The sequence below is a fragment of the Geotrypetes seraphini genome, chromosome 15, assembly GCF_902459505.1.
Source record: "Geotrypetes seraphini chromosome 15, aGeoSer1.1, whole genome shotgun sequence".
NCBI classification, from domain to species: Eukaryota; Metazoa; Chordata; class Amphibia; order Gymnophiona; family Dermophiidae; genus Geotrypetes; species Geotrypetes seraphini.
Genome location: NC_047098.1, coordinates 46,977,490 through 47,003,313, shown reverse-complemented (window position 1 = coordinate 47,003,313; position 25,824 = coordinate 46,977,490). Strand labels below are relative to the sequence as shown.

Below are 25,824 nucleotides of genomic sequence, written 5' to 3'. Positions count from 1 at the left end.
ATAACTGACTTTTCGTAAAATAGCCCCGATGAAGTACCCTAAATTGACACTCACGGAGATCTGCATTAACAGACACTCCCGGGATCCGTTTAATCAAGGAAGGGAGATCCAAAGCGTCTCGGGCTATCCCCAGATCTTGACACCAACGAGCTTGTAATACTGCACGATCAGTCGGTCCCAAAAAACGATGGAAGTCCTTATAAAGACCAGAAACTGTAAACCCAACCTCCAAATATGGATCCAAAAGTGCTGCAAATCTGTCCTCAATAGGAAAAGCTAAAGCGTCTCGAGGGAGAGACCGAATATAATGATGAAGTTGCCGAAACGCAAGAAAGTCTCCCACGGAAAAAACACCAGACAAGACAAGAGCATCCCAAGATATTAAGGAGCCATCAGCCTGTAGAACATGGGTGAGCAATGTAAAATCCCGTGACGCCAGTTTACGGAAACTAGCATTCTCCATGCCTGGGCTGAATTGAAGATTCCCCTGAATAGGTAAGTATCTAGTAATCGAGGGAGTACCATTCCAAGATTTCAACACATAAGACCAGATGATGCGTAAAGAGTGCAACAGCAAACTTCCCCTAAATGGCACTGGTAAGTCAGAACAAGACGCCTGCACCAAGGACAGAATATGCCATGGGGCAAAAAAATCCTTCTCATAGGATTTAGGAGTAAAATCCTGGCGATCCGAAAGCCACTCCCCAAGATAACGCATCAAACAGGCAGCATTATATAACCGAAAATTCGGCAACCCCAACCCCCCACCCTCCCATGCACCAAGCAGGTAACGCAGTGCCACCCGCGGCCGTCGTCCCCCCCCAACAGAATCGAGAAAGCATAGAATGTAATTTGGTAATATCCCTTTTCAAAAGCCATAAAGGGAGTAACTGCAAAGTATAAAGCCATTTAGGAAAAAGGACCATATTAAATAAATGGATCCTGCCAGACAAGGACAAAGGAAGAGGAGACCAACGGGCAAAACACTCAGCCGAAGAAGCTGTTTTCAGAAATTAATTAAGACCACTTTGTTCGATAAGTTTATTACTTAATGAGAGTTTTATTATTGAAATTCTATTTTACAAATATTTGTATTTTGTATTGTATTATTGTAGTTCGCTGATTGTCCAGCTCTTTTTAGTGTAAACCGCCTACAACTTTTGGTTATGGCGGCATAAAAGAATAAAGTTACTATTATTATTATAGGCAAATCTATCTCTTGCATATTTATTGTGGATATCTTGGAAACCAAACTAACCTGGTACCTCCTGAGGATTGGATTGAGAAACCCTGGTCTAGCAGGATAAAAAGGAAGATTATATTTATTCATATTCATTCTTTTCTTGAATTCTGCTAGACCAGTCAAGGACCCTCCATGGAAGACTTTGGCAGAGCGGTTCTGGAAATAGAGTCTGGCTCCTTTTTCTGAATAAGAGTTTTAATTGATTCAGAGGAGTAGTATTGTAAGGGAGGTGGGAGGGAGGGGGCGCCAGGGAAACACTCTGAATCTTGCCTCTGAACCAGGAAAGGATTGCAATGTGAACTTTAAAAGAATCTAAGCCTGCTTGTAAGAATGCTAGAATAGAGTGCAACTGCACTGTCCATGGAGACAGACCTGAGTAGCACATCACTGCTCGAAGACTTGGATAATCATGGAGGTGGATTGCCTGAAGGCTTTGAGAAGGGTAGCAATAACTAGAGGCAAATATTCCTTGTGTGGTTTGGGTTCTGTAATGGTTTTCCAAGTGATCCAAACTAGTATTCACTACTTATTCTTTGGCAATTGTATTCTGAGGAATTTTAACCTGTACCAGCCCTTGTACAGGTGCTGTCACTGAAACAAATCAGTTTCTCAACCTCCATCTTCTATTTGAGAAGGTACATAACACATTTATGTGGACTGGTCTGGCAGGATTCAAGGAAAATAAATTAACAGGTATGATCACATTTCACCATAAATGTGCACCTGATAAGGTGCCCCACTTCAGTAGCTCTTTTTCTGGTCAGAGACCAGAAAACCTGGAAATAAAGATTGGCCTGTGCAAGTGAAATTTTTTTTTTTTTAAATTTATTTATCATTTTTCAATAACATATCAAGTATGCACTTGTACAGAAAGATAAAGTTAATAAAGAAATAAATTACAAATCTAATTATCAAATTTATCTTAACTTTAACACAAGTCCTCAATATAGATCCAAAATGTAGAATCAGCGAAATATAACAAAGAAAATGGAAATAAAAAGTTAACAATTATATTGGCTGAGACAGGAAATCAAAACATTTCTAAATTAAGAGTGCTTCATATTCCTCCTCCTATTTTCAGTCGAGCCGCTGACAAGGTTATAAGTTGGCTAGGATCAAAGAAAACATATTTTTACATTTGATACACTATCACACATTTACATGGATGACGAAGAAAGTAAGTCGCCCCAAGAGCTATAACACCTGGCTTTTTGCTTCGACGTTTTTGTGCATCTCGTTATAGGTCTGGATACATTGTATTTTATACCCTAGAAAATTTTTCTGTTTATTTTTAAAGAAAAGTCTTAATAGCCAGTTTTTATCCGGTGCTAAGGCAACTGTAAGAAGAAGTGTTGCCGGCTTTGCAATTTCCTTATCTGAAAGTTCCAATAATGTAGAAATATTAAACACTTGTTGATCTTCATCTTTCAGCTTTTCTTCCTTTTTAATGGGTAAATAATACACTTGGGTGAATGGCGGTAATAGTTCTTCAGTAATTTCCAACACCTCCATCATATAACGTTTCAACATGTCACTCGGAGTTACTGCTGCAACTCTAGGAAAGTTAATTAGTCCGAGGTTATTGCTACAGGAAAAATTTTCTAAAGACTCCAATTTTCTTCTTAAATTAATATTGTCTCTCACCAGTGTTTCTGAAATTTGTTTGGAAACTTTCATTTCTTGAGAAGAATTTAATGTTGAATTTTTCAAATCCTGTAAATCAACTTTTATATTCTTAATTTCACTTTCTTGAGTATTAATTTTATGCTCTAACTGAGAGAGCTGAGGATTTATTGTTATCCCAGGACAAGCAGGCATGATATTCTCACAAGTGGGTGACGTCATCTACGGAGCCCCGATGCGGACAGCATTTCAAGCAAACTTGATTGAAGATTCAAGCTTGCTGTGCTGCACACGCATGTGTGCCTCCTGCTCCACTAGAGGGCGCATCCCCTCCTCGTGGTCTCCAGTTCGTTTTTTTCCGCTGTGCTAAGAAGACACGTTTTTTCTTAGCTCTGCCCCAGTGCCTTCTTTGCACTGCGATTTGTTGTTTTTTCTTCGTTAAAAGTCGCTGTGCGTATAAAATTTTTTCTTCTTCCTGCTCTTCGCGCTTTTCACGCTTTTTTCTCGCGATCTGGGGGCTCCCGGGTCGTTGCGGCCGTGTGGCCTGATTGGCCGTGGTCGCCTGGATTTCCTATGTCCCGGCCCGTTTCGGGCTTTAAAAAGTGCACCGGGTGCGAGCGTCTTCTATCACTCACAGACCCGCATCGCTGGTGCATCCTCTGCCTGGGGGGCCGATCATCCAACAGAAACTTGCCCCCGATGCGCAACCTTCCAACACCGGGCGCTCCGCCGACTACGGGCCCGTATGGCGGACCTATTTGCTGCCGATCAACCCTCGACCTCGGCCTCGGCCCCGGCCTCGATCTCGGCCTCGGGTACCTCGGCCCCACCTCGGGACTCAACCTCGAAGACCCCGAGCTCTCAGAAGTCTTCGGCTCTGGGTAAGTCCCCTCTTCCTTCCTCAGGTTCCATACCTCCAAAGAAGCCGACCTCGGGGACAATGGCCGGACAAGGGGGGAGTTCCCTGCCCACGGGCCCGGCGAAACCCCCGAAGACCTCGGGACGGGCCTCCACCACTCGGGAATGCTCTGAATCGAGATCGCCCCCGGTGGAGTGCACCGCGGCCTTGGACATGCCGTCGATGCTGTCCGTGCCGGTATTCCAGGAGTTGCTCCGAGAAATGATCACAACGGAGCTATCCGCTGCCATGGTTCACCTTCAACCAGCCTCGACCTTGCGTGCGCCGGACCAGCCTGAGCAACGCGTCAAGACCCCTTGGGGAAAAACGCGCCGTTTTCGCCGCCTCTCTTCTTCCTCGGATTCCTCTCCGAGGCACTCGAGGCGCGCGTCCCCGGCGGAGCTCTGCAGGGCAAAACGAAGATCGAAGCCCCTCTCTAAAAAGGCTCGGAGTTCTCCTCCGGCTCGAGGCCGCTCCCCCTCGACTCGATCGGGGGGACCGCTACGGGTTACCGAACTGTCTCACTAACCCAAAGCTTCTACTGACTCCCCCTCGGTCCGGGGCTCTAGGCTTTCGCCGAGGGAGTCCGGGGAGGGGTCCCCGACCCGACATTGGTCGGTACCCCGTACCCCGGCGGCGTCCCCGAGGTGCTCCTCGAGGCGACGCAGGTCCTCGACCCTGGAGCGTTTCCATAGCGTGTCCCCGGTGTCGGATCGAGGGTCCGAGCGAGAACCTCGCTACTCGAGGGAGGCTTCCCCTTCCTTCTTGGCGAAACGGAGGTCTCGGTCACCGTCCCCACAAGGGGCCACGGGATCCCATCGACCTTCCTTCACGAGGTTCGTCCAGGACATGGGACGTGCCCTTGACTTGGACTTACAATCTGACTCGAGGTACTCCAAGGAGTACTTGGCGGAGCTGGACATGCCTTCCCCGCCCCGAGAGTCCCTCCGGCTACCGCTGAACCCGGTACTCCGGCAGACCCTTATCAGGAACCTCGAGACTCCCTACATGGTGACGGTGGTCCCATCTAAAATGGAGTCTAAGTACCGAACGGTACCTTGCCCGGGGTTTGAGCAACCACAGTTGTCCCACCAATACTTACTGGTGGAGTCTTCCCTGAAGAAAGCTCATCCCTCTAGGGTGTCCGCGGCGGTTCCTCCAGGACACGAAGGCCGGACACTGGACAAATTCGGACGCCGTTTGTATCAGAACTCTATGATGGCCTCTAGGGTCCTGAACTACACTTTCACCTTTTCCTCCTACCTGAAACACCTCATCGGGCTGCTGGCCTCCTTCTCGGGGGATTTACCTGCCCCTCGTCAGGCAGCGTTTGGCCTCCTCCTCGAGGATTTTTCCAACCTCCGACTGCACTTGTTCCATGCCGCTTACGACAGCTTTGAATTGTCTTCCAGGGTCGCAGCCTTAGTGGTGGCCATGCGCCGACTGGCGTGGCTACGGCTCGTCGATAAGGACCCTAACCTGCAAGATCGGTTAGCTAACCTCCCTTGTGTTGGGAAGGAACTGTTTGACGACACCATCGAGGCAGCTATGAAACGGTTGTCGGAGCACGAACGTTCCTTCGCATCTCTTGTCCGGCAAAAACCTAAACCGCAGGCCTCTCGCCCTTTCTGGAGACTGCCTCGCTGCTACCCCCAGAAGTCTACCCCGGCCTTTTCCAGACCGCCGCCGCGATGCCCCCAGGCTCACTCTAGGGCTCCACCAAAATCACAGCCCACTGCGCCTGCGAAGCCGTCTCCGTCCTTTTGACGGGATGAGCGGACGGGGGCGGGCCCCCTCCGCACCTCCGCCGGGCCTCCTTCCCATCGGGGGCCGCCTGCGAGCCTACTACCCTCGCTGGGAAGCCATAACGTCGGACTCATGGGTCCTTGGCGTGATCTCATAAGGGTACTCGCTCAACTTTCGGGAGGTTCCTCCCGACAGCCCTCCGAGTGCGTGTCCTCCCAATCGAGCGCAGTTGTCCCTCTTCCTCTCCGAGGCACGGGACCTCCTTCTCCTACGGGCGGTGGAACCGGTCCCCCAAAACCAAAGGGGCCAAGGATTTTACTCCCGATACTTCCTGGTACCGAAGAAGACGGAAGACCTGCGCCCGATCCTGGACTTGAGGCGCCTGAACAAATTTCTGATGCGGGAAAAGTTTCAGATGCTTTCCCTTCCGATTCTTTACCCCCTGATCAACGAGGGCGATTGGCTCTGCTCCCTCGATCTGAAGTAGGCCTACACCCATGTTCCGGTGCACCCTGCTTGTCGCAGATTCCTCTGCTTTCAGGTGGGGGACCTCCACCTACAATACCGAGTCCTCCCCTTCGGCCTGTCCTCGTCTCCCCGAGTCTTCACGAAGTGCCTCATAGTGGTCGCGGCTGCCTTGCGCTCCCAGGGTCTGCAGGTGTTCCCCTACCTGAACGATTGGTTGATCAAAGCCCCGACCAGGGAGGGGGTTATCTCAGCGACCCGACAGACTATTACTTCTCTTCAGTGTCTGGGCTTCGAGATAAACTTTCCAAAATCCTAGCTGTGCTCCTCTCAGTCCTTACAATTCATCGGGGCTGTGCTGGACACGGTCCGTCTTCGTTCCTTCCTCCCTCCCCAGCGTCGGGAGGCATTGGTAAATCTGAGCCGACAAGTCTCGAGATCGACCTCGGTCTCGGCACGACAGATGATGACGCTCCTCGGCCATATGGCCTCACCCCGCTTGCCTGCCTTCATCTGCAGTTACCACAGTGGACTTTGGCATCACAATGGCGTCAGGATCGTAATCCGATCAACCGCCTCGTGACAGTGACTCCTTCCTTGCAAAAATCGCTCCGTTGGTGGGCCGACTCTTCGAATCTTTCCAAGGGTTTGCTCTTTCTCGCCCCTCCACACCACAAGGTCCTAACCACGGACTCGTCGGAGTACGCTTGGGGGGCTCATATAGACGGTCTCCGCACTCAAGGTCTGTGGTCCGCGGAGGACCGTCGCTGCCACATCAACGTGCTGGAGCTTCGGGCCATTTACCTCGCCGCGGTGGCTTTTCAACACCTGGTGGTTCTCATTCGCACAGACAACCAAGTGGCGATGTACTACGTAAACAAACAAGGAGTGACGGGATCTTGGTCCCTCTGCCAGGAGGCCTTGCGGCTCTGGGAGTGGGCGGTCTCCCAAAACATCTCCCTTCGAGCGATTTACATCCAAAGAGAACAAAACTGCCTGGCGGACAGGCTCAGCCGCCTCCTCCAGCCACACGAGTGGTCCCTGCATTCTCAGGTGCTGCGTTCTCAGGTGCTGCATTCTCAGGTGTTCGACACGTGGGGGACTCCCTAGATAGATCTGTTCGCCTCACCCGACAATCAAAAACTGCCTTTCTTCTGTTCAAGGATATACTCCCCGGACCGTCTCGAGGCCGATGCCTTCCTCCTAGATTGGGAGGCGAAGTTCCTCTATGCATTCCCGCCGTTTCCTCTGATTCTGAGGACGCTGGTTCATCTAAAATTACTGAGGGCCACTCTGATCTTGATCGCCCCTCGATGGCCCCGCCAGCCTTGGTTTCCCCTACTCCTTCAACTCAGTGTCAGGGAACCTCTGCTTCTGCCTGTATTTCCCTCTCTGCTATCTCAGGGTCGGGGTTCACTGTTACATCCCAATCTTCAGTCTCTTCATCTGACTGCTTGGTTCCTTTCCCCTTGACTTCCTTCCCTGTATCTCAGTCGGTCAGGGACGTGTTGGAGGCTTCCCGGAAAGTCTCGACTAGACTCTGCTATTCCCAGAAGTGGACTAGATTCTCATCCTGGTGCTCCTCCCACCGCCAGGACCCGGTGTCGGTCCCTGTGTCTTTGGTTCTGGAGTATTTGCTTCATTTATCTCACTCTGGCCTGAAGACCAATTCCATTCGAGTGCACCTCAGTGCGATTGCGGCCTATCATCAACCCCTGGAAGGGAAGGCTCTTTCACTCCATCCCTTGGTTTCTCGTTTCATGAAGGGTCTCGTGAATGTTCACCCTCCCCTCAAACCTCCTCCTGTGGTTTGGGATCTTAATGTGGTCCTGGCTCAACTGATGAAACCCCCCTTTGAGCCTATGGATAAGTGTCATCTTAAATTTCTCACTTGGAAAGTAATCTTCCTACTCGCCCTCACGTCTGCTCGAAGAGTTAGCGAGCTGCAGGCTTTGGTGGCGGACCCACCTTTCACTGTATTCCATCATGACAAGGTGGTTCTCCGCACTCACCCTAAGTTTTTGCCTAAAGTAGTATCTGATTTTCATCTCAACCAGTCGATTGTTCTGCCTGTGTTTTTCCCCAAGCCCCACTCTCATCCTGGAGAGGTGGCGCTCCACACTCTTGACTGTAAGAGGGCGTTAGCCTTTTATCTCAAACGCATTCAGTCTCATCGGTCAGTGCCACAATTGTTTTTGTCCTTCGACCCTAATAGGTTGGGACACCCAGTTTCCAAGCGCACCTTGTCCAACTGGTTAGCCGCTTGCATTTCCTTCTGTTACGCTCAGGCTGGTCTCGCGCTCCATGGTCGAGTTACGGGACATAAAGTCCGAGCTATGGCAGCTTCAATAGCTTTCCTCAGGTCTACGCCGATTGAGGATATCTGCAAGGCTGCCACGTGGTCATCGGTTCATACTTTCACCTCTCACTACTGCCTGGATACACTGTCCAGTAGCGATGGCCGGTTCGGCCAATCGGTGTTACCTAATCTGTTTTCTTAATTTGCCAACTTCCCTCCACCCCTCCGTTATTAGCTTGGAGGTCACCCATATGTGAGAATATCATGCCTGCTTGTCCTGTGATAAAGCACAGTTACTTACCGTAACAGGTGTTATCCAGGGACAGCAGGCATATATTCTCACAACCCGCTCACCTCCCCGGGGTTGGCTTCTTTGCTGGATATGTGAACTGGAGACCACGAGGAGGGGATGCGCCCTCTAGTGGAGCAGGAGGCACACATGCGTGGTGCAGCACAGCAAGCTTGAATCTTCAATCAAGTTTGCTTGAAATGCTGTCCGCATCGGGGCTCCGTAGATGACGTCACCCACATGTGAGAATATATGCCTGCTGTCCCTGGATAACACCTGTTACGGTAAGTAACTGTGCTTTTTAGCCAAATCAGTCACAAGATCCCAAATAGCTTCAAGAGTTATCTCTTTGGGTTTCTTTAATATAAAGGAAATTTTTTTAGAAGAAGAGTCAATGTTCTCACCAACTGTAATTCCCTCTTGGCTGCAGCTCTCCTGCTCACAGGCAAGCTGTGGTGTTGGTAAGTCCCCAGAAGGTAAAGGAATACCCTGTGAATACAGGGATTCCAACTCCATGCTCCCCTCCAAGTTCCCATCAGCCTCCGGGAAGAGTCGAACACCGACATCCGATGGCTCCTCCACCCGCGGGGAGGTGGTAATCCGGGGAGGAGGGGGAGGCACTCCAGCGTCAGGGCTCAAGGTGGTCTTAGGGCCCAGGGAGAATGCCTCCGTTTCGCCCCGACGCGTCTCCGGGCGTGCCGACGCTCCCATGATGTTCTGCATTCGACGAAGGAGCTCATCTATGTTGCTGAGAGTGGCCGGGCCCGAACACCGCGAGGCTCCAGCGGCACTACGCCCTCTCCGTGTTAAAGGTAATTGAAGCCAAGAAAAGTAAAATTAGGCGAGCTCCCTAACGCGAATCAACTCAGCCAAATGGTTAATCCACCATCTTGGATCTCGCAAGTGAAATTTAATAACAGATTCTTTTTTTTTCTCTTCTACCGCAGTTCTCAATCAAGGCCAGTAGCCCGTTCTCCCGGTGACCGATCCAGGTCACTAGTACCTGGCCAAAGCCCAAGGTGTATTAATATTCCATGCTACTGGTACAGGGCAAGCAGTGGCTTTCCCCATATCTTTCTCATTAATAGACTATGGACTTTTCCTCCAGGAACTTGTCCAAACCTTTCTTAAAACCAGCCTTGCTATCTGCTCTTACAACGTCCTCTGGCAACACGTTCCAGAGCTTAACTATTCTCTGAGTGAAAAAAAATTTCCTCCTATTGGTTTTAAAAGCATTTCCTTATAACTTCAAGTGTCCCCTAGTCTTTGTAATTTTTGATGGAGTGAAAAATCGATCCACTTGTACCTGTTCTACTTCACTTCAATCATATCTCCCCTCAGCCGTCTCTTTTCCAAGCTGAAGAGCCCCTCAGCTCAAACTCATTGCAGAATATCCTTACTGTCCTTACAAAATCAAACCTTTGCCATAGCACATTATAGTATCAATTGCATTATTACTGATCTCTCTGATGTCAGATTAAATTTATAAAGAAGTTTCTTCTTCCCTTCTATTAGTGTGATCAATAAATCTGGTGTGAATCGAGTAGTGTGGAAGCGGCCTCGGTTGACGCACAATGGCCCTGTGCGGCGTAGCACAGTCATCGATCAGATCCCCTTTCTGGCTGTGGCACGGGCTCTTGGTAAGTGTTTGAGGGTAGGACGGGATCAAATGCAACAACTTGTATGTGTATTAGGGTGGTCTATAAGACTATGGTGAAAATTCAACCTTAACCTCCGAGTCTGAATATGTTCCACCTCATGTAGACAAGATATGGTTAAAATCTGAAGTAGTTTGGGAAAAATTTAGAGGTCGTTCATGGTTCTACAATATCCTCATAATGCGGCTGGCTAGACCAGTGTTTCTCAACATGTGGTGTACACAAGCCGCTTGCAAAAGATATTGTTTGTCTGTCTGCCGGAGGGCAGCTCGGCGGTGTTCACTGATGTGACGGATCTGGCGGATCTTCGGGATCCAGACCTGTGTGGAGCCTGTGTTTTGGGAGGACGCCGCTGTGCACAGTGATGATGTATGAAGGGGAGGGAGGGGGAGAAAGCCTTTAAGTTTTGAGGCTTCCTACAGACCCTGGTGGGAGAAGGGAAATAACCCACTGGTCCTGAAATAAAGTGGGATTGTACAAGAATGTAATATAAAGGGTCATCTGCACACCTGAAAATGGGGCCATCGCTGTTCCCCTTTGGGGCTTCCCAAAGAGGATGAGGATTAGTACATGGGCTAGGATAAGTCACAAGAGAGGAACTATGCAGGGTCTGCTTAAGCCTTCTGAAATCAAGCTCTGTAACCACAAAACCACTAGGGCCCCTGTGGACCCATTGGGATCCCTCCCTTCTGTAGAGAGACCTGGGGAGGACAGATAAGAAAGCCTGTCAGTTGACCAGGGATTTGTCCTACTAGTCCGAGTGAATTTCAACTGCCAGTGTACCCTGTAGGCACACTGTGTGAGAGAAATGTATCCATTTGAGCTGAAGGATCTATAAAATTCCCTTGCCTTCTTCCCTCTTGTAATTTTTCCTTACTTTCCTATCAAGATATTGTAGTTCCTCCCCTGCCCCTATTACTTTTTTACCCTAATGTATTTTATGTCTCTTATTATGTGTGTACCCCTCCTTATGTAATTTTTTCTTCTCCTCACTTATATTGTAAACCGCTCAGATTTATGAGTAATATATCAAAACATGAAAATGATCACTGAGAGGAAAGACAGATTGATGGGAGTCCACATTTACACACTAAAAATAATCCATTATCTCTTCTCAGCTGCTGGCTTTGAAGGCTGTGTAGCATGTACCAGCCAGGATGCCACATAGAAATTGCACATAATGAATGTGTATTTGAAGTGAATAAGTTGTTAGTGTCCCTTTGTTAAAATGTTTTGCCTTCCCTCTCCTTCCAGGTGACCTATGGAGTTACGATTTCTACAGTGGCAAGTTTGTGGTATCTCCTGAGCCGGACACCAGTGTGTACACAATTGATCCCCATCAGCACAAGTACATTATCTTGGGTAGTGACGGGCTCTGGAACATGATCCCTCCACAGGATGCTGTTTCCATGTGCCAGGAGCAGGAGGAGAGGAAAGGATTAATGGCGAGTACTGTTGGACAGTTTCCCACACTTAAAACTTGGTGCTTTTTATGCATTCTTTTTTCTTCCCTTCCTCTTCTCTAAGGGCTAGATGCACTAAAGTCAGTGATCGTTGCTAAACCTGTTGTCACAGATTTAACGATGGAACGCTGTTATTGACCCGATGCACAAAACAGCCCACCGTGTGTTTTTCCCCTCGATCACCCATTTTCCGATCTGGCTATTCAAATTAGCAAAAACCCCATGCAAAATAGCCAAGTGATTAATGCACTAACATCGCTTGGCTATTCCAAATGGAGTTTTAGCGAGTGCAAAAATTGATTTGTGTAGACCTTTCAGTAACTTTTACCGAGCCAGGCACCCCCGAGCCACTGTTCCCTACCAACCCAAAACAGATGGCAGGAGGGATGCCCTCTCCCTCCTGCCATTCTGATGACACCTCCACAGCAAAACTGCAGGAGGGATGCCCAGTTCCCCCTACCATGAAGGCCTCCATGCCAATAGCCTCCCCCACCAATCATCCCCTAACCCCCAAACCCCTCCAAAATGGCAGGAGGAATACCCACTCTTTCCTACCATGAAGGCTCCCTGCCCCAATCATCCCCTACCCCCCCCCCAAAAAAAAAAAAAAAAAAAGGCAGGACGGATGCCCATTTCCTCCTGCCATGAAGGCTCCCCACCCCCAATCATCCCCCGCCCCATGATGCATTGGGGAGTGGAAGGCCCGGCATTATAGACTCAGGGGGCCTCAGAGATGGATGGACTGAACGTATGGGGGGGGGTGGCAATTTGCGCTGGAGGTCTTTCGTGGCAGGAGGGAATAGGCCGTTTTGCCACCAGAGTGGGGGTGTCAGGATAGCAGGAGGGAGTGGGCATCCCTCTTGCCATTTTGGGAAGGTTTGGAGGGGGCCATGGTGTGGGAGGGGCTTTTTCTTCTTTTTTTTTTAATGGGACAGATTTTGCGTGTTTATCACACACACATTGTGCCATTAAAAAAAAAAAGCCCTAACAGCAGGCGGCTGCTTCCCCTGCTACTGCTGTTAGGGCTCTGCGCATGTGTCAATCGCTCACTGGGTGATTGATCAGTTGCGTTTGCATGCAAATGATTTGTACCTTCTTGCAAATCATTTGCATGCAAACTTGATAGCGCATCAATCGCTGCTGGAGAATCGGCCAACAGCGATTGAGTCAGTATCTTTAGTGCATCTAGCCCTAAGTCTGTGTACTTGCAGCACTGAATGACTGTGATTTGCTAATCATTTGGAGTTAATTTTGACAAACAATAAAACTTCCTTGCTTTCAAGTACAATACTAACCTTTAGTGAGGATTTTATTACACTTCTATATAGTTGACTTGATATCTAAATTTAATTCCCTCTCTTACTCTCATTCTATAGGGAGAACCTGGGCAATCCTGTGCCAAAATGCTGGTAAACCGGGCATTGGGACGCTGGAGGCAGCGTATGCTCCGAGCAGACAACACAAGTGCCATCGTCATATGTATTTCATCACTGTCTGGGAGAGACAACAACACAGTCAGTGAGGAGGAGCTTCACCTGAACTTGGCAGAGAGCCCTTGCTACAATAGTCAAGAGATATATCTGATGTCAGCATCCCCTTGCCCCAGTCATCCCATCAAGGTAACGTTATAGCAGCTCAGGGAAAAAGAGTGTAGATGTGTATTTAATTTACATTTTTGGAGTAGTTTGATTTGGAAGGTATATTCTAGTTGAGCTGCTTTGTTGTGAGTGCCACACCTAGTAGTCCAGAGACTGTGGACTTAGAAACTACTGCAAAACCTTTCTGATTTGTATCATCAATCACATACAGCAAGGATTCCTAAACCTGTCTTGTTGACTTCTTAGCTAGCATGGTTTCAGGACAGCCACAGTGAATATCCTAAAACCTTGGGTGGTTTGGGGAAGCACTGATATGTTGGAAGCTGGAGCAGTTTACTTTGCTGAGAATTTTGTATGTGTGAGCATACATTGTCATTATTTTTTTTAATTCTTTATTGATTTTTCCATACTTCAAAAGTGCAATACATGAATATATAACACATAAAACATCAATTTCCTTAGCATAGCAGCAGATGAATCCAGAGACAAGTGGGATAGCTCACATCGACCAGCAGGTGGAGATAGAGAAACTGATTAACAGGTGGTCTTATAGACTGGTATTCCTCCTGTCCATTCAGTTTGCTCTATCTCCCAGCAGGGGATTGGAGCTATCACTCTAGCTCCTGGATTCTGGCTGTGCAGGAATAAATGTCTGGGACTTTTATATTCTTCTGTTTAGACTAGTTAAGAAAGGGGTGTCTGGCTGAGCGGTGCCAGCTTTGGGAGCTACACCTGGGCCCCCCCAGGTCCCTTCTCCACCCTCCCTCCCCTCCATTGGATTGAGGGGTTTCATTTGGCTCTGTGTTCTTTCTTCTTTCCAGTTTAAAAACAAACAAACAAACAAACAAACAAAAAAAAGGGTCAGAGCCTTTCTGTGCTGTGCTGTGCCTCCGGGTCAGCGTTCAGCCTGTAACTGCCAGCTATAACCTTTCTTCAGTTGAATGTGTGCTGGGGTTAGGTGAGTTGGATTTTTGGTTAGACACGTGCGATATAGGCCGTTTCGAGGGGTTAGATCGGGCGTTCTGCGTCGGTGGTTTTTGGCGGGATTCTCCGTTTAAAAAAAATAGTCCCCATGGCTGCTGAATCGGTGAAGCGGTGTTCGCGCTGTGGGAAGCGCAGGACACCGTCGGGTCTGTGCTCTGCAAGATGTGCAGACGCGCAGGCCGAGGATTCATTCTCGCAGCTGGGTGAAGGGGAGTTTTCCAATGCTGAGGAGGCGCGCTCGAGCTCCTCTTCCCGCGCGGTCGTGTCGGCCATGTTGCCGACCACGCGGACGCTTGAAGTGAGTGTGGCGGCTTCCGATGTGTCGGGTGCGCTGGGGGAAGCCGCATTTTTGTCCCACGGGACAGGGAAGGCTGGACCGGCTGAAGGTGGGCTCGGCTCATTTTCGCCAGAATTTATTATGATGTTGCACAGGGCTTTTGTTTTACGGAGCTCTCAACCTGCTCAGGCGGTGAATTTGGGTCTGCCTTTACTGCCTACTCTGTCTGCTTCTCCTACTATTCCTAATTTGGCGGGGTCTGCTTCCCTTCCTAAGATCGCTCCTTCGGTGCAGGCTCAGGCGGCCAAGCGGCGCAGGCTTGCAACTGTGGACGAGGGGGATGCTGTCCCCGTCTCCCCCGTATCTCTGACTCTTCCTGAGGACTTGGAGGACGGTGAGGTCCCGGATTTAGACGCGGAGGAGCTGTCGGGTAGGGATGGGGATGATCCTTCCGCGCTCCGTCTGTTTCACAGGGAGGAACTTTCCTTGTTAATTTCTAAGGCTTTACAAGGTTTGAACATCTCGCAGGAGGATCCGCCAGTGTCAGGGTCCGCGAACCCCCTTATGGCAGGAACTCGCAAGCCGGCAATATCCTTTCCGGTGCATGAGGCTATGCAGGAGCTTATCACGACGCAATGGGACATGCCGGAGGCAAGTCTGCGGGTGTCGAAAGCCATGCGACAGTTGTATCCTATTGCTCCTGCGGAACTAGAAAAGTTTAAGTTGCCTAGAGTGGACGCGTTGGTAGCCGCGGTCACCAAAAAGACTACCCTGCCGGTGGAGAGGGGTGCTGCTCTGAAGGATGTTCGGGATAGGAAGATTGAGTCGTCGCTTAAAATGTCCTTTGAGGTAGCGGCAGTCACCTTGCAGGCGGCGGTTTGCAGTTCATATGCTGCGCGTGCTTGTTTGCAATGGTCGCAACTCATGGCGGATAACATGATGGAGTCCGGGGGTTCTGTTCCCTCGGAGGTGGCTGATCTGGAGTCTGGTTTGGCGTATTTGGCGGATGCCTTGTATGATATTTTATCCCAGGACAAGCAGGCAGGTATTCTCACTAGTGGGTGATGTCATCCGACAGAGCCCCGATACGGACATCTTGCAAGCATGTCTTGCTTGAAGAAACTCAGAAGTTTCGAGATGCCCGCACCGCGCATGCGCCAGTGCCTTCCCGCCCGATGGTCCGGGCGTGTCTCCTCAGTTCTTTTTCTTCCGCGGAGCTGAGAGGTCTATCTTCAATTTCGCGCCCATTGAATTTCGTTTTTGCCTTCTGTTTTGCCACAGGTTGAGTTCTTTTGGCTCTCCTGTGCATTTGTTTCTTTCTTTGATTTCTTTTTTCAAAAAAAAAATTTTTTCTTCTGGCACCGGGTCGGCTGCGAGGCTGGGGCCCCGCGCCTTCGACCTTGCGGCAGAACTTTTCCGGCCTATGTCCCGGCCGATTACCGGTTTTAAAAAGTGTAGCAAGTGCCAGCGCGCGATTTCGCTCACGGACCCTCATCGACGCTGCTTACAGTGTCTGGGACCGGATCACTTCCCGAGATCGTGGCCGGCCTTGCTCCACTTTGACGGCGAGAGCGTTTAAGCGCCGCTGTCTGCTGTGGGAGTCCATGTTCAAGATGGAAGCTTCGTTGGATCCTTCAGCTTCAACTTCGACTGGTGCTTCGACTCCATCGGCGAAGCCCGCTGCCTCCACGGCTGCTTCAGGCCTCCTGAAACCGGCATCGTTCACGCCGGTTTCGGCCTCGACTTCGGCACCGGTGCCTTCCTCCGTCTCCTCGGAGCAGGTATCGACACCTACAGTTCCACCGGTGGTGCTTAAAGTGCCGAAGGCTGGCAAGCAGAAGCACACAGCACCGAAAGAACGTGGAGACCGTGTGGAAGGGCCCCCTTTTGGTGCGGATCCCTCCATATCGGCTTCGTTGAAGTCCCTTCTGGAGGCTCAGTTTGTGGAACTCATGCAAACCATGGGACCCCGGCTGATTGCCTCGATCCAGGGTGACCTCCCGGTTCCGGTTCCGAGGGGCGGACCGCCCCCTCCTCCTCCTCCTCCTCTTTTTCCTCATTCCTCAGACAGATGGCGGATGACATGGACATTACCCTCGATGCTGGGTCTCGATACTCCAAGGAGTATCTCGATACCATGCACTTACCTCGTCCTCCGGCCGAGTCCTTGCGCCTTCCTCTGCACAAGCTCCTCGACCAGACCTTCATGAGGTGCTTCGAGTCTCCTTACTCTATCCCTGCGGTCCCTGGAAAATTGGATGCTCGGTACCGCACAGTACATCATAAGGGCTTCGAGGGTCCTCAGCTTTCTCACCAGTCCCTCCTGGTCGAATCCTCGCTCAAGCGGTCTCATCCTGGCCAGGTCTATGCTTCGGTGCCTCCGGGCCGCGAGGGCAGAACCATGGATAAATTTGGTCGACGCATCTATCAGAATTCTATGATGACGTCCCGAGTCCTGAATTACAATTTTCACTTTGCAGCCTACTTGGAATTTTGTCTGCCTGTGCTTCGGAAATTCACACCATACATCGAGTCCCAGGCTCGGTTTGAGTTTGAGGAAGTGGTTGCTTCGCTGTCCCAACTTCGGCTTCAGTTGATGCAATCTGCCTATGATGCGTTCGAGCTCTCTGCCCGAGCGGCAGCCTGCTCGGTAGCGATGCGTCGTTTGGCCTGGTTGCGGACCATTGATATGGACCCCAATCTTCAGGACCGCCTGGCGAACGTCCCGTGTGCTGGGGCGAATCTTTTTGACGAATCCATCGAGACCTTCACGAAGAAGTTGTCTGATCATGAAAAGTCCTTCCAATCCATTCTTAGGCCGAAGCCTAAGCCTCAGCAGTCTCGACCTTCCCGTCCACCATTGATCTATCAGCGGCGTTACCAGCCGAGGCAAGCTCCACCTGCGAGGAAACCGGTGAAGCGTCAGCCTCCTCAGAAGGGTCAGCCTAAGTCTCAGTTGCCTGCTGTCCCTAAGGCCACTCAGCCTTTTTGACTGTCTCGTCGAGGGCATAACCAACCTCGTTCTGCCTACCCCTGTTTTTCCCATCGGAGGGCGCCTCCATCATTTTTATCATTGCTGGGAGGCCATAACAACCGACCTCTGGGTCCTTACTATAATCAGGGAAGGATACTCTCTTCATTTCCATCGGGTCCCTCCGGACCACCCTCCAAGAGAGTATCCTTCCAACTTGACTCAGACCGCTCTTCTTCTTCAGGAAGCTCAGGCTTTGCTCCGGCTTCGTGCCGTAGAGCCGGTCCCGACGGACCATCTGAACCAGGGGTTTTACTCCCGGTACTTCCTTGTTCCGAAGAAGACGGGCGACCTGCGACCCATTTTGGACCTCAGGGTCCTCAACAAATTCCTAGTCAAAGAGAGGTTTCGCATGCTGACACTTGCTTCTCTCTACCCCCTCCTTGAGCAGAATGACTGGTTATGCTCTCTGGATCTCAAGGAGGCCTACACTCACATTCCCATTCATCCGGCCTCTCGCAAGTTCCTCAGATTTCGGGTGGGACATCTCCATCTACAGTATCAAGTGCTTCCATTCGGCCTGTCTTCGTCCCCCAGAATCTTCACGAAGTGTCTGGTGGTGGTGGCCGCGGCACTCCGGAACCAGGGTCTTCAGGTATTTCCCTACCTCGACGACTGGCTGATCAAGGCTCCCTCGGCCTCAGGGGTCATCTCGGCGACCCTGTCCACGATTTTATTCCTGCAGAGTTTGGGATTCGAGATCAACTTTCCCAAATCTCATCTACAACCTACCCAGTCTCTCCCCTTCATCGGGGCGGTCCTGGATACCATTCGCCTCAGAGCGTTCCTTCCTCCTCAGCGCATGGATGCTTCTTCATCTCTGCCAGTCTGTGTCCTCTCGCCAGTCCATCTCAGCGAGACACATGATGGTCCTCCTGGGCCACATGGCCTCTACAGTTCATGTGACGCCGTTTGCCAGGCTCAATCTCAGAATTCCTCAGTGGACCCTGGCATCTCAATGGACTCAGGTATCAGATCCGTTGTCTCGGCACATCATCGTCACTCCTGCTCTTCGGCAGTCTCTACTTTGGTGGATGACCTCTTCGAATCTATCCAGAGGTTTGCTGTTTCACACTCATCCTCACCAGAAGGTTCTCACAACCGATTCCTCGACCTATGCCTGGGGAGCTCATCTGGATGGTCTTCGCACTCAGGGATTCTGGACCAGTGCGGACCGACTCCATCAAATCAATCTTCTGGAGCTCAGGGCCATCTTCAATGTTCTTCAAACTTTTCAACAACTGCTTCACGACATGGTGGTCCTCATTCGCACCGACAATCAGGTCGCCATGTATTATGTCAACAAGCAGGAGGGCACGGGCTCGGCCTCCCTCTGCCAGGAAGCTCTCAGAGTCTGGGATTGGGCGATTCGCCACAACGCCTTCCTCAGAGCTGTCTACATTCAGGGGAAGGACAATGTCTTGGCGGACAACCTGAGTCGTCTTCTTCAGCCTCACGAATGGACACTCCATTCCAGGACCCTTCATCAGATCTTCGCTCAGTGGGGGACGCCTCAGATAGACCTCTTTGCGGCTCCCCACAATTTCAAGCTGCCTCAATTTTGCTCCAGGATCTACGATCCTCATCGCCTCGAGGCAGATGCTTTTCTGCTGGATTGGAGGAATCGCTTTCTGTATGCGTTTCCTCCGTTTCCTCTCATTCAAAAGACTCTGGTCAAGCTGAAGTCCGACCATGCCACCATGATCCTGATAGCTCCTCGGTGGCCCAGACAACCCTGGTTCTCCCTTCTCCTTCAACTCAGCAGCAGGGAACCGTGCCTACTTCCAGTGTTTCCTTCACTGCTTACTCAGCATCAGGGGTCTCTGCTTCATCCCAACCTGCAGTCTCTCCACCTGACAGCTTGGTTCCTCTCAACGTAACTCCTCACCAGTTTTCCCAGGCGGTGCGGGATGTCTTAGAGGCTTTCCGGAAGCCTGCCACTCGTCAATGCTACTCCCAGAAGTGGACTAGATTTTCTTCCTGGTGTGTTTCCAATTCCAAGGAGCCTCAGCGAGCCTCCCTATCCTCTGTGTTGGACTATCTTCTACACCTGTCTCAGTCTGGTCTCAAGTCTACATCTATACGAGTCCACCTGAGTGCTATTGTGGCTTTCCATCAGCCTCTACAAGGGAAACCTCTCTCTTCTCATCCTGTGGTTTCCAGATTTATGAAAGGACTTTTTCATGTCAATCCTCCTCTCAAACCGCCTCCAGTGGTTTGGGATCTCAATGTTGTCCTTTCTCAGCTTATGAAACCTCCGTTTGAGCCTCTCAACAAGGCTCCGCTAAAGTTTCTCACTTGGAAAGTGGTTTTTCTTGTGGCCCTCACGTCTGCTCGCAGGGTCAGTGAGCTTCAGGCCTTAGTGGCGGACCTGCCTTTCACAGTCTTCCATCATGACAAGGTGGTCCTCCGCACTCATCCTAAATTCCTACCTAAAGTGGTCTCTGAATTTCATCTCAACCAATCCATTGTGCTTCCAGTGTTTTTTCCAAAGCCTCATTCTCATCCTGGAGAATCAGCTCTTCACACTCTGGACTGTAAACGTGCTTTGGCTTTCTACTTGGATCGCACCAAACCACACAGAACTGCTCCTCAACTTTTCGTCTCCTTTGATCCAAACAAGTTGGGACGACCTGTATCGAAGCGCACCATCTCCAACTGGATGGCAGCTTGTATCTCTTTCTGCTATGCCCAGGCTGGATTACCCCTTCCCTGTAAGGTCACAGCCCATAAGGTCAAAGCAATGGCAGCCTCTGTAGCCTTCCTCAGATCGACACCGATTGAGGAGATTTGTAAGGCTGCCACTTGGTCCTCGGTTCATACATTCACCTCTCATTATTGTCTGGATACTTTCTCCAGAAGGGATGGACAGTTTGGCCAAACAGTGTTACAAAATTTATTCTCCTAAGTTGCCAACTATCCCACCATCCCATTGAGGTTAGCTTGGAGGTCACCCACTAGTGAGAATACCTGCCTGCTTGTCCTGGGATAAAGCAATGTTACTTAGCGTAACAGTTGTTATCCAGGGACAGCAGGCAGCTATTCTCACGTCCCACCCACCTCCCCTGGGTTGGCTTCTCTGCTAGCTACCTGAACTGAGGAGACACGCCCGGATCATCGGGCGGGAAGGCACTGGCGCATGCGCGGTGCGGGCATCTCGAAACTTCTGAGTTTCTTCAAGCAAGACATGCTTGCAAGATGTCCGTATCGGGGCTCTGTCGGATGACATCACCCACTAGTGAGAATAGCTGCTTGCTGTCCCTGGATAACAACTGTTACGGTAAGTAACATTGCTATTCGTGCTTCTGCCAAGCAAATGGCTCTTTCTGTGGTTTCTCGCAGGTATTTGTGGCTCCGTAATTGGGCGGCGGATGCGGCATCCAAGCTTCGTCTCATGAAACTCCCTTTTAAAGGACGGTTGTTGTTTGGGGAAGACTTAGATAAGTTGGTGAAGGATTTTGGTGATACCAAATCGCAACGCTTGACAGAGGATAGGCCTAGACCCCCTCTGAAGACCTCGGTTGCGAGACTGCGCTTCCGGGATGTTAAGAGATATAGGCCTGGTAAGCCTTCCTTCCAGCCCGCTTATGGTTCATTCTCTGCTGTGAGACCTAGATTTCCACAAGAGTTCCTTTCGTGCAGCGAAGCCCCCGGCAGGTCAGCCAGCCCGTGCTCCAGCAAATCGCACTCCCCAATGACGGGGTCTCGGCTCCCTCCGCCATTCCTTTAGGGGGGCGGCTGTCTGCCTTTCTGGCGGAGTGGGCCAAGATCACGTCGGATCAGTGGGTTTTGGACATTATTCAAGACGGTTACAAGTTAGAGTTCGCCTCTCCCGTCGCCGATTCTTTCTTGGTGTCCCCGTGCAATGGGGCGGCCAAGGGAGAATCGGTCCACCTGACTCTTTAGGTTCTTCTGGATCTGGGGGCGGTGGTGCCGGTGCCCCCGGACGAGGTGGGTCTCGGTAGGTATTCCATTTACTTCATTTTCCCCAGAAAAGGAGGGTCATTCAGGCCTGTGCTGGATCTCAAAAGGGTCAACAAATTTCTCAGGGTTCGCCATTTCCGTATGGAGACAGATCGCTCGGTCATTGCGGCGGTGAAACCAGGGGAGTTCCTCACGTCCCTCGATCTCAAGGAGGCGTACCTCCATATTCCGATCTGGCCTCCGCATCAGCGGTTTCTTCGGTTTGCGATCCTGGGCCAGCATTATCAATTTTGGGCGATGCCCTTTGGTCTTGCTACGGCTCCCCGCACCTTTTCGAAGGTGATGGTAGTAGTGGCAGCTTTTCTGCGCAAAGAGGGAATTCGTGTGCACCCTTACTTGGACGACTGGTTGATTCGCGCCTCTTCCAGGCGGGAGAGTTTGTCGGTGACTCGGAGAGTGATCTCTCTCCTCCAGTCTTTGGGGTGGATCATCAACTTTCCCAAAAGTTCTCTGTCCCCGTCCCAGTCATTGGAGCATTGCGGTTCGACACTTGTCTGGGGAAGGTGTTTCTGCCCCGGGACCGGGGAGAGAAGTTGCAGTCTCAGGTTCGTCTGCTTCTCAAGTCGCCCAGACCTCGGGTTTGGGATTATGTACAGGTTCTGGGATCGATGGTGGCGGCTCTGGAGGTGGTCCCCTGGGCTCGGTTCCACATGAGGCCGTTGCAGAAATCTCTCCTTTCCCGGTGGTCCCCGGTGTCTCAGGACTACGATCGGCGTCTCCAGTGGAGTCCTCGGGCGGCCCGCAACATGCGGTGGTGGCTCAACGAGTTCAATCTATTCTGGGGCATGCCACTGGCGACGCCGGATTGGGTAGTGATTACGACGGATGCCAGTCTTCTGGGCTGGGGAGCACAGTGCCTGCAGGCATCGGCGCAGGGTGTTTGGTCCTCGGAGGAGGCCCAGTGGTCAATCAATATGCTGGAGTTGAGGGCGATTAGGCTTGCGCTTCTGGCGTTTCACTCCATGATTCAGGACCGTCCGACCAGGGTCTTTTCGGACAGTGTCACAGCGGTGGCGTATATCAATCGCCAGGGGGGTACCCGGAGTCCTCAGTTGGCCGAAGAGGCAATGGTTCTGTTTCGATGGGCGGAGGTGCATGTTCCTCTTCTCTCGGCGGCACACATTGCGGGTCACGAAAACGTTCAGGCGGACTTTCTCAGCAGAAATCTTCTTGATCCAGGCGAATGGGAGCTGTCCGCTCGGGCGTTCGATCTGCTGGTCCTACGGTGGGGTCTTCCGGTGATGGATCTCATGGCCTCGTCCCGCAATGCGAAGCTTCCTCGGTTCTTCAGCAGACGCAAGGAACAGGAGTCAGAGGGGGTGGACGCGTTAGCCCTCCCGTGGCCTCCGGGTTGCCTTCTTTATGTATTTCCTCCTTGGCCAATGATAGGGTGTTGCACCGTATCTCTCTCTTTCAGGGCAGGGTGATCCTGGTGGCTCCAGATTGGCCGCGTCGGCCGTGGTACACGGACCTGATACAGTTGTCAGCAGGCGATCGGCTGACGTTCCCGGTGACTCCGGACTTGCTGACTCAGGGTCCAATCGCCGTGAAGGATCCGTCCCACTTTGGTCTTACGGCCTGGCTCTTGAATGGTCGCGGCTGAGACGGCGGGGCTATTCGGAGCAGGTTATTTCCACTCTTCTTCAGGCTAAAAAGATTTCTACCTCTGCCTCCTATGCTAGGGTCTGGAGAGTTTTTGAGTCTTGGTGTGGGGGGCAGGGTATTTCTCCCTTCCAGGCGTCTCTGTCGGCTATTCTGTCCTTTCTGCAGGAGGGCGTTGCGAAAGGATTGGCCTATAATTCCCTGAAGGTTCAGGTGGCGGCCATTGCTTGTTACAGGGGCCGGGTCTCTCGTTCTACGCTCGCGTCGCAACCCAACGTGGTTCGTTTCCTCAAAGGGGTTCACCGTATCCGGCCTTCTGTCAAACGAACCTGTCCAGTGTGGAGTCTTAAACTGGTCCTTGGGGGATTACGAGCGGCACCCTTTGAGCCTTTGTCTGCGGCTATTCTGAAGGATGTCACGTTAAAAACGGTGTTTTTGGTGGCTATGGCTTCAGCCAGGCGGGTGTCGGAGTTACAGGCACTGTCCTGCAGGGATCCGTTTTTGCGCATTTCGGATGCTGGGGTGTCTGTCCGGACGGTGCCGTCCTTTCTTCCTAAGGTGGTTTCTTCCTTTCATGTGAACCAGTGTTTATTTTTCCCGGCTTTTCGGCGGGAGGATTGGGGGGCACGCTTCTCGTCGTTGCGCTTCCTGGATGTACGCCGGATTGTGCTGCATTATTTGGGGGGTGACTAATGACTTTCGTTGGTCGGATCACCTGTTCGTGTTGTTCGCGGGCAAGAACAAGGGTATGGCTGCGTCTAAGTCTTCCATTGCTCGTTGGGTCAAGGAAACGATTGCTTCGGCTTATTTGCTAGCGGGGAAGCAGTTACTGGAGCAACTTCGTGTTCATTCGACTCGAGCGTTGGCTACGTCTTGGGCGGAGTCCGGAGGTCTTTCTTTGGAGGAGATTTGCCGTGCGGCTACTTGGTCTTCTGGGAACACCTTTTCCATACATTACCGATTGGATGTGGCAGCCCGTGCGGAAGCTAGTTTTGGCGCTTCGGTTATTGCAGAGGCGGCGTTCGCTTCCCACCCGGTTTGAGTTTTGCTTTGCTTTGCTACATCCCACTTGTCTCTGGATTCATCTGCTGCTATGCTAAGGAAGGAAAAATTATGTTCTTACCTGTTAATTTTCTTTCCTTTAGAAGCAGCAGATGAATCCAGAGCCCCACCCTTTCTGTGAACGATCTGTCTGTGTTTTGTGTGGCGTTGCTCAGTTGGGTTATGGTTGGTAGTTCTGTTCTTTACTTGTTGAAATTCGATACTGGAAAGAAGTTTTTTGATTGCTCATTCTCATATCTTTGGATGCTTGGGCAAGGAGCAAAACTGAATGGACAGGAGGAATACCAGTCTATAAGACCACATGTTAATCAGTTTCTCTATCTCCACCTGCTGGTCGATGTGAGCTATCCCACTTGTCTCTGGATTCATCTGCTGCTTCTAAAGGAAAGAAAATTAACAGGTAAGAACATAATTTTTCCTTAAGCACATCCACTTACCATTATACATATAACCACTCATTTTCTCCCAGCCCTCCACTCAATGATTATACAATAAAACGGGTGCCCAATGCATCGAATGCGATCAACCAGTAGATCGCAAAGGCAAAGTGAGTCGATCGCGGAGTCCATCCTGAGCTCCGTGATAGACTTGCATTACCTTCACAATCTACCAGGCCAATCAGCCTTCCTCTTCCTGATGTCAATTCTGCTGTCAGAGAGGAAGTTCCAGGCCAGCCAATCGCTGCCTGGCTGGTCCAGAACTTCCTTTCCGACGACAGAATTGACGTCAGGGAAAGGAATGCTGGTTGGCCCGACACTTCTGCAAGGGGTGGTTTGGGGGCCTGTTCCCTGATGGCGGTGGCAGTGGCTTGGGGGAGGGCAGGGAGAAAGAAAGAAAGGGGGCAGGCATGGAGACGGAAGGAAAGAAGGGAAACAGAAAGAAAGAAAGGGGGCATGAAGAGAGAAAAAAAGAAAGGGCGACAGGGAGAATGAAAGGGCAGGGAGAGAGGAAGAAAAAGTTGGGGGTGGGAATGAGGTCTGGAGGAGGAAGCATTCAAGCTGAAAGAAGGGAAGAAATATTGGATACACAATCAGAAGAAGAAAGTGCAACCAGACTCATGAAATCACCAGACAACAAAGGTAGGAAAAATGATTTTATTTTCAATTTAGTGATCAAAATGTGTCCGTTTTGAGAATTTATATGTGCTGTCTATATTTTGCACTATGGCCCCCTTTTACTAAACCGCATTAGCGATTTTAGCGCAGGGAGCCTATGAGCGTCGAGAGCAGCGTGGGGCATTCAGCGCAGCTCCCTGCGCTAAAAACTGCTATCGCGGTTTAGTAAAAAGTGAGGGGGGTATATTTGTCTATTTTTGTATGGTTGTTACTGAGGTGAGAGTGCATAGAGTCATCTGCCTTGACCTCTTTGAAAAAACCCCAGAATATAAATGATAATTAACATTTTACATTACATTACATTACATTAGTGATTTCTATTCCGCCATTACCTTGCGGTTCAAGGCGGATTACATTCCAACTAAAAAACAGGAATTACATACAAATTAAAAGGAATAGAATAAGCGATGACATAGAATTTTTAAGGTAATAAACATTGGATAAAGAGTTACCAAAGGGAAGTGGAGGTCTTTGGGAGGTAAGAATA

At 50.6% G+C, this 25,824-nt stretch overlaps 1 protein-coding gene and 1 long non-coding RNA gene across 3 annotated transcripts in view; one reads left to right on the top strand and one right to left on the bottom strand.

Annotated features, from left to right (window-relative positions):
- LOC117349023 overlaps window positions 1–25,824 on the bottom strand; it is a 46,979-nt gene that overhangs the window by 9,424 nt on the left and 11,731 nt on the right. The gene's annotated exons all lie outside the window — the stretch shown is intronic.
- PPM1D (protein phosphatase, Mg2+/Mn2+ dependent 1D) overlaps window positions 1–25,824 on the top strand; it is a 64,729-nt gene that overhangs the window by 31,530 nt on the left and 7,375 nt on the right. Inside the window, exons 3-5 of the mRNA XM_033921877.1 lie at window positions 10,079–10,203; window positions 11,476–11,666; window positions 13,061–13,303. Coding sequence (XP_033777768.1) covers window positions 10,079–10,203; window positions 11,476–11,666; window positions 13,061–13,303 — 559 coding nt within the window. The remainder of the gene's footprint in view (window positions 1–10,078; window positions 10,204–11,475; window positions 11,667–13,060; window positions 13,304–25,824) is intronic.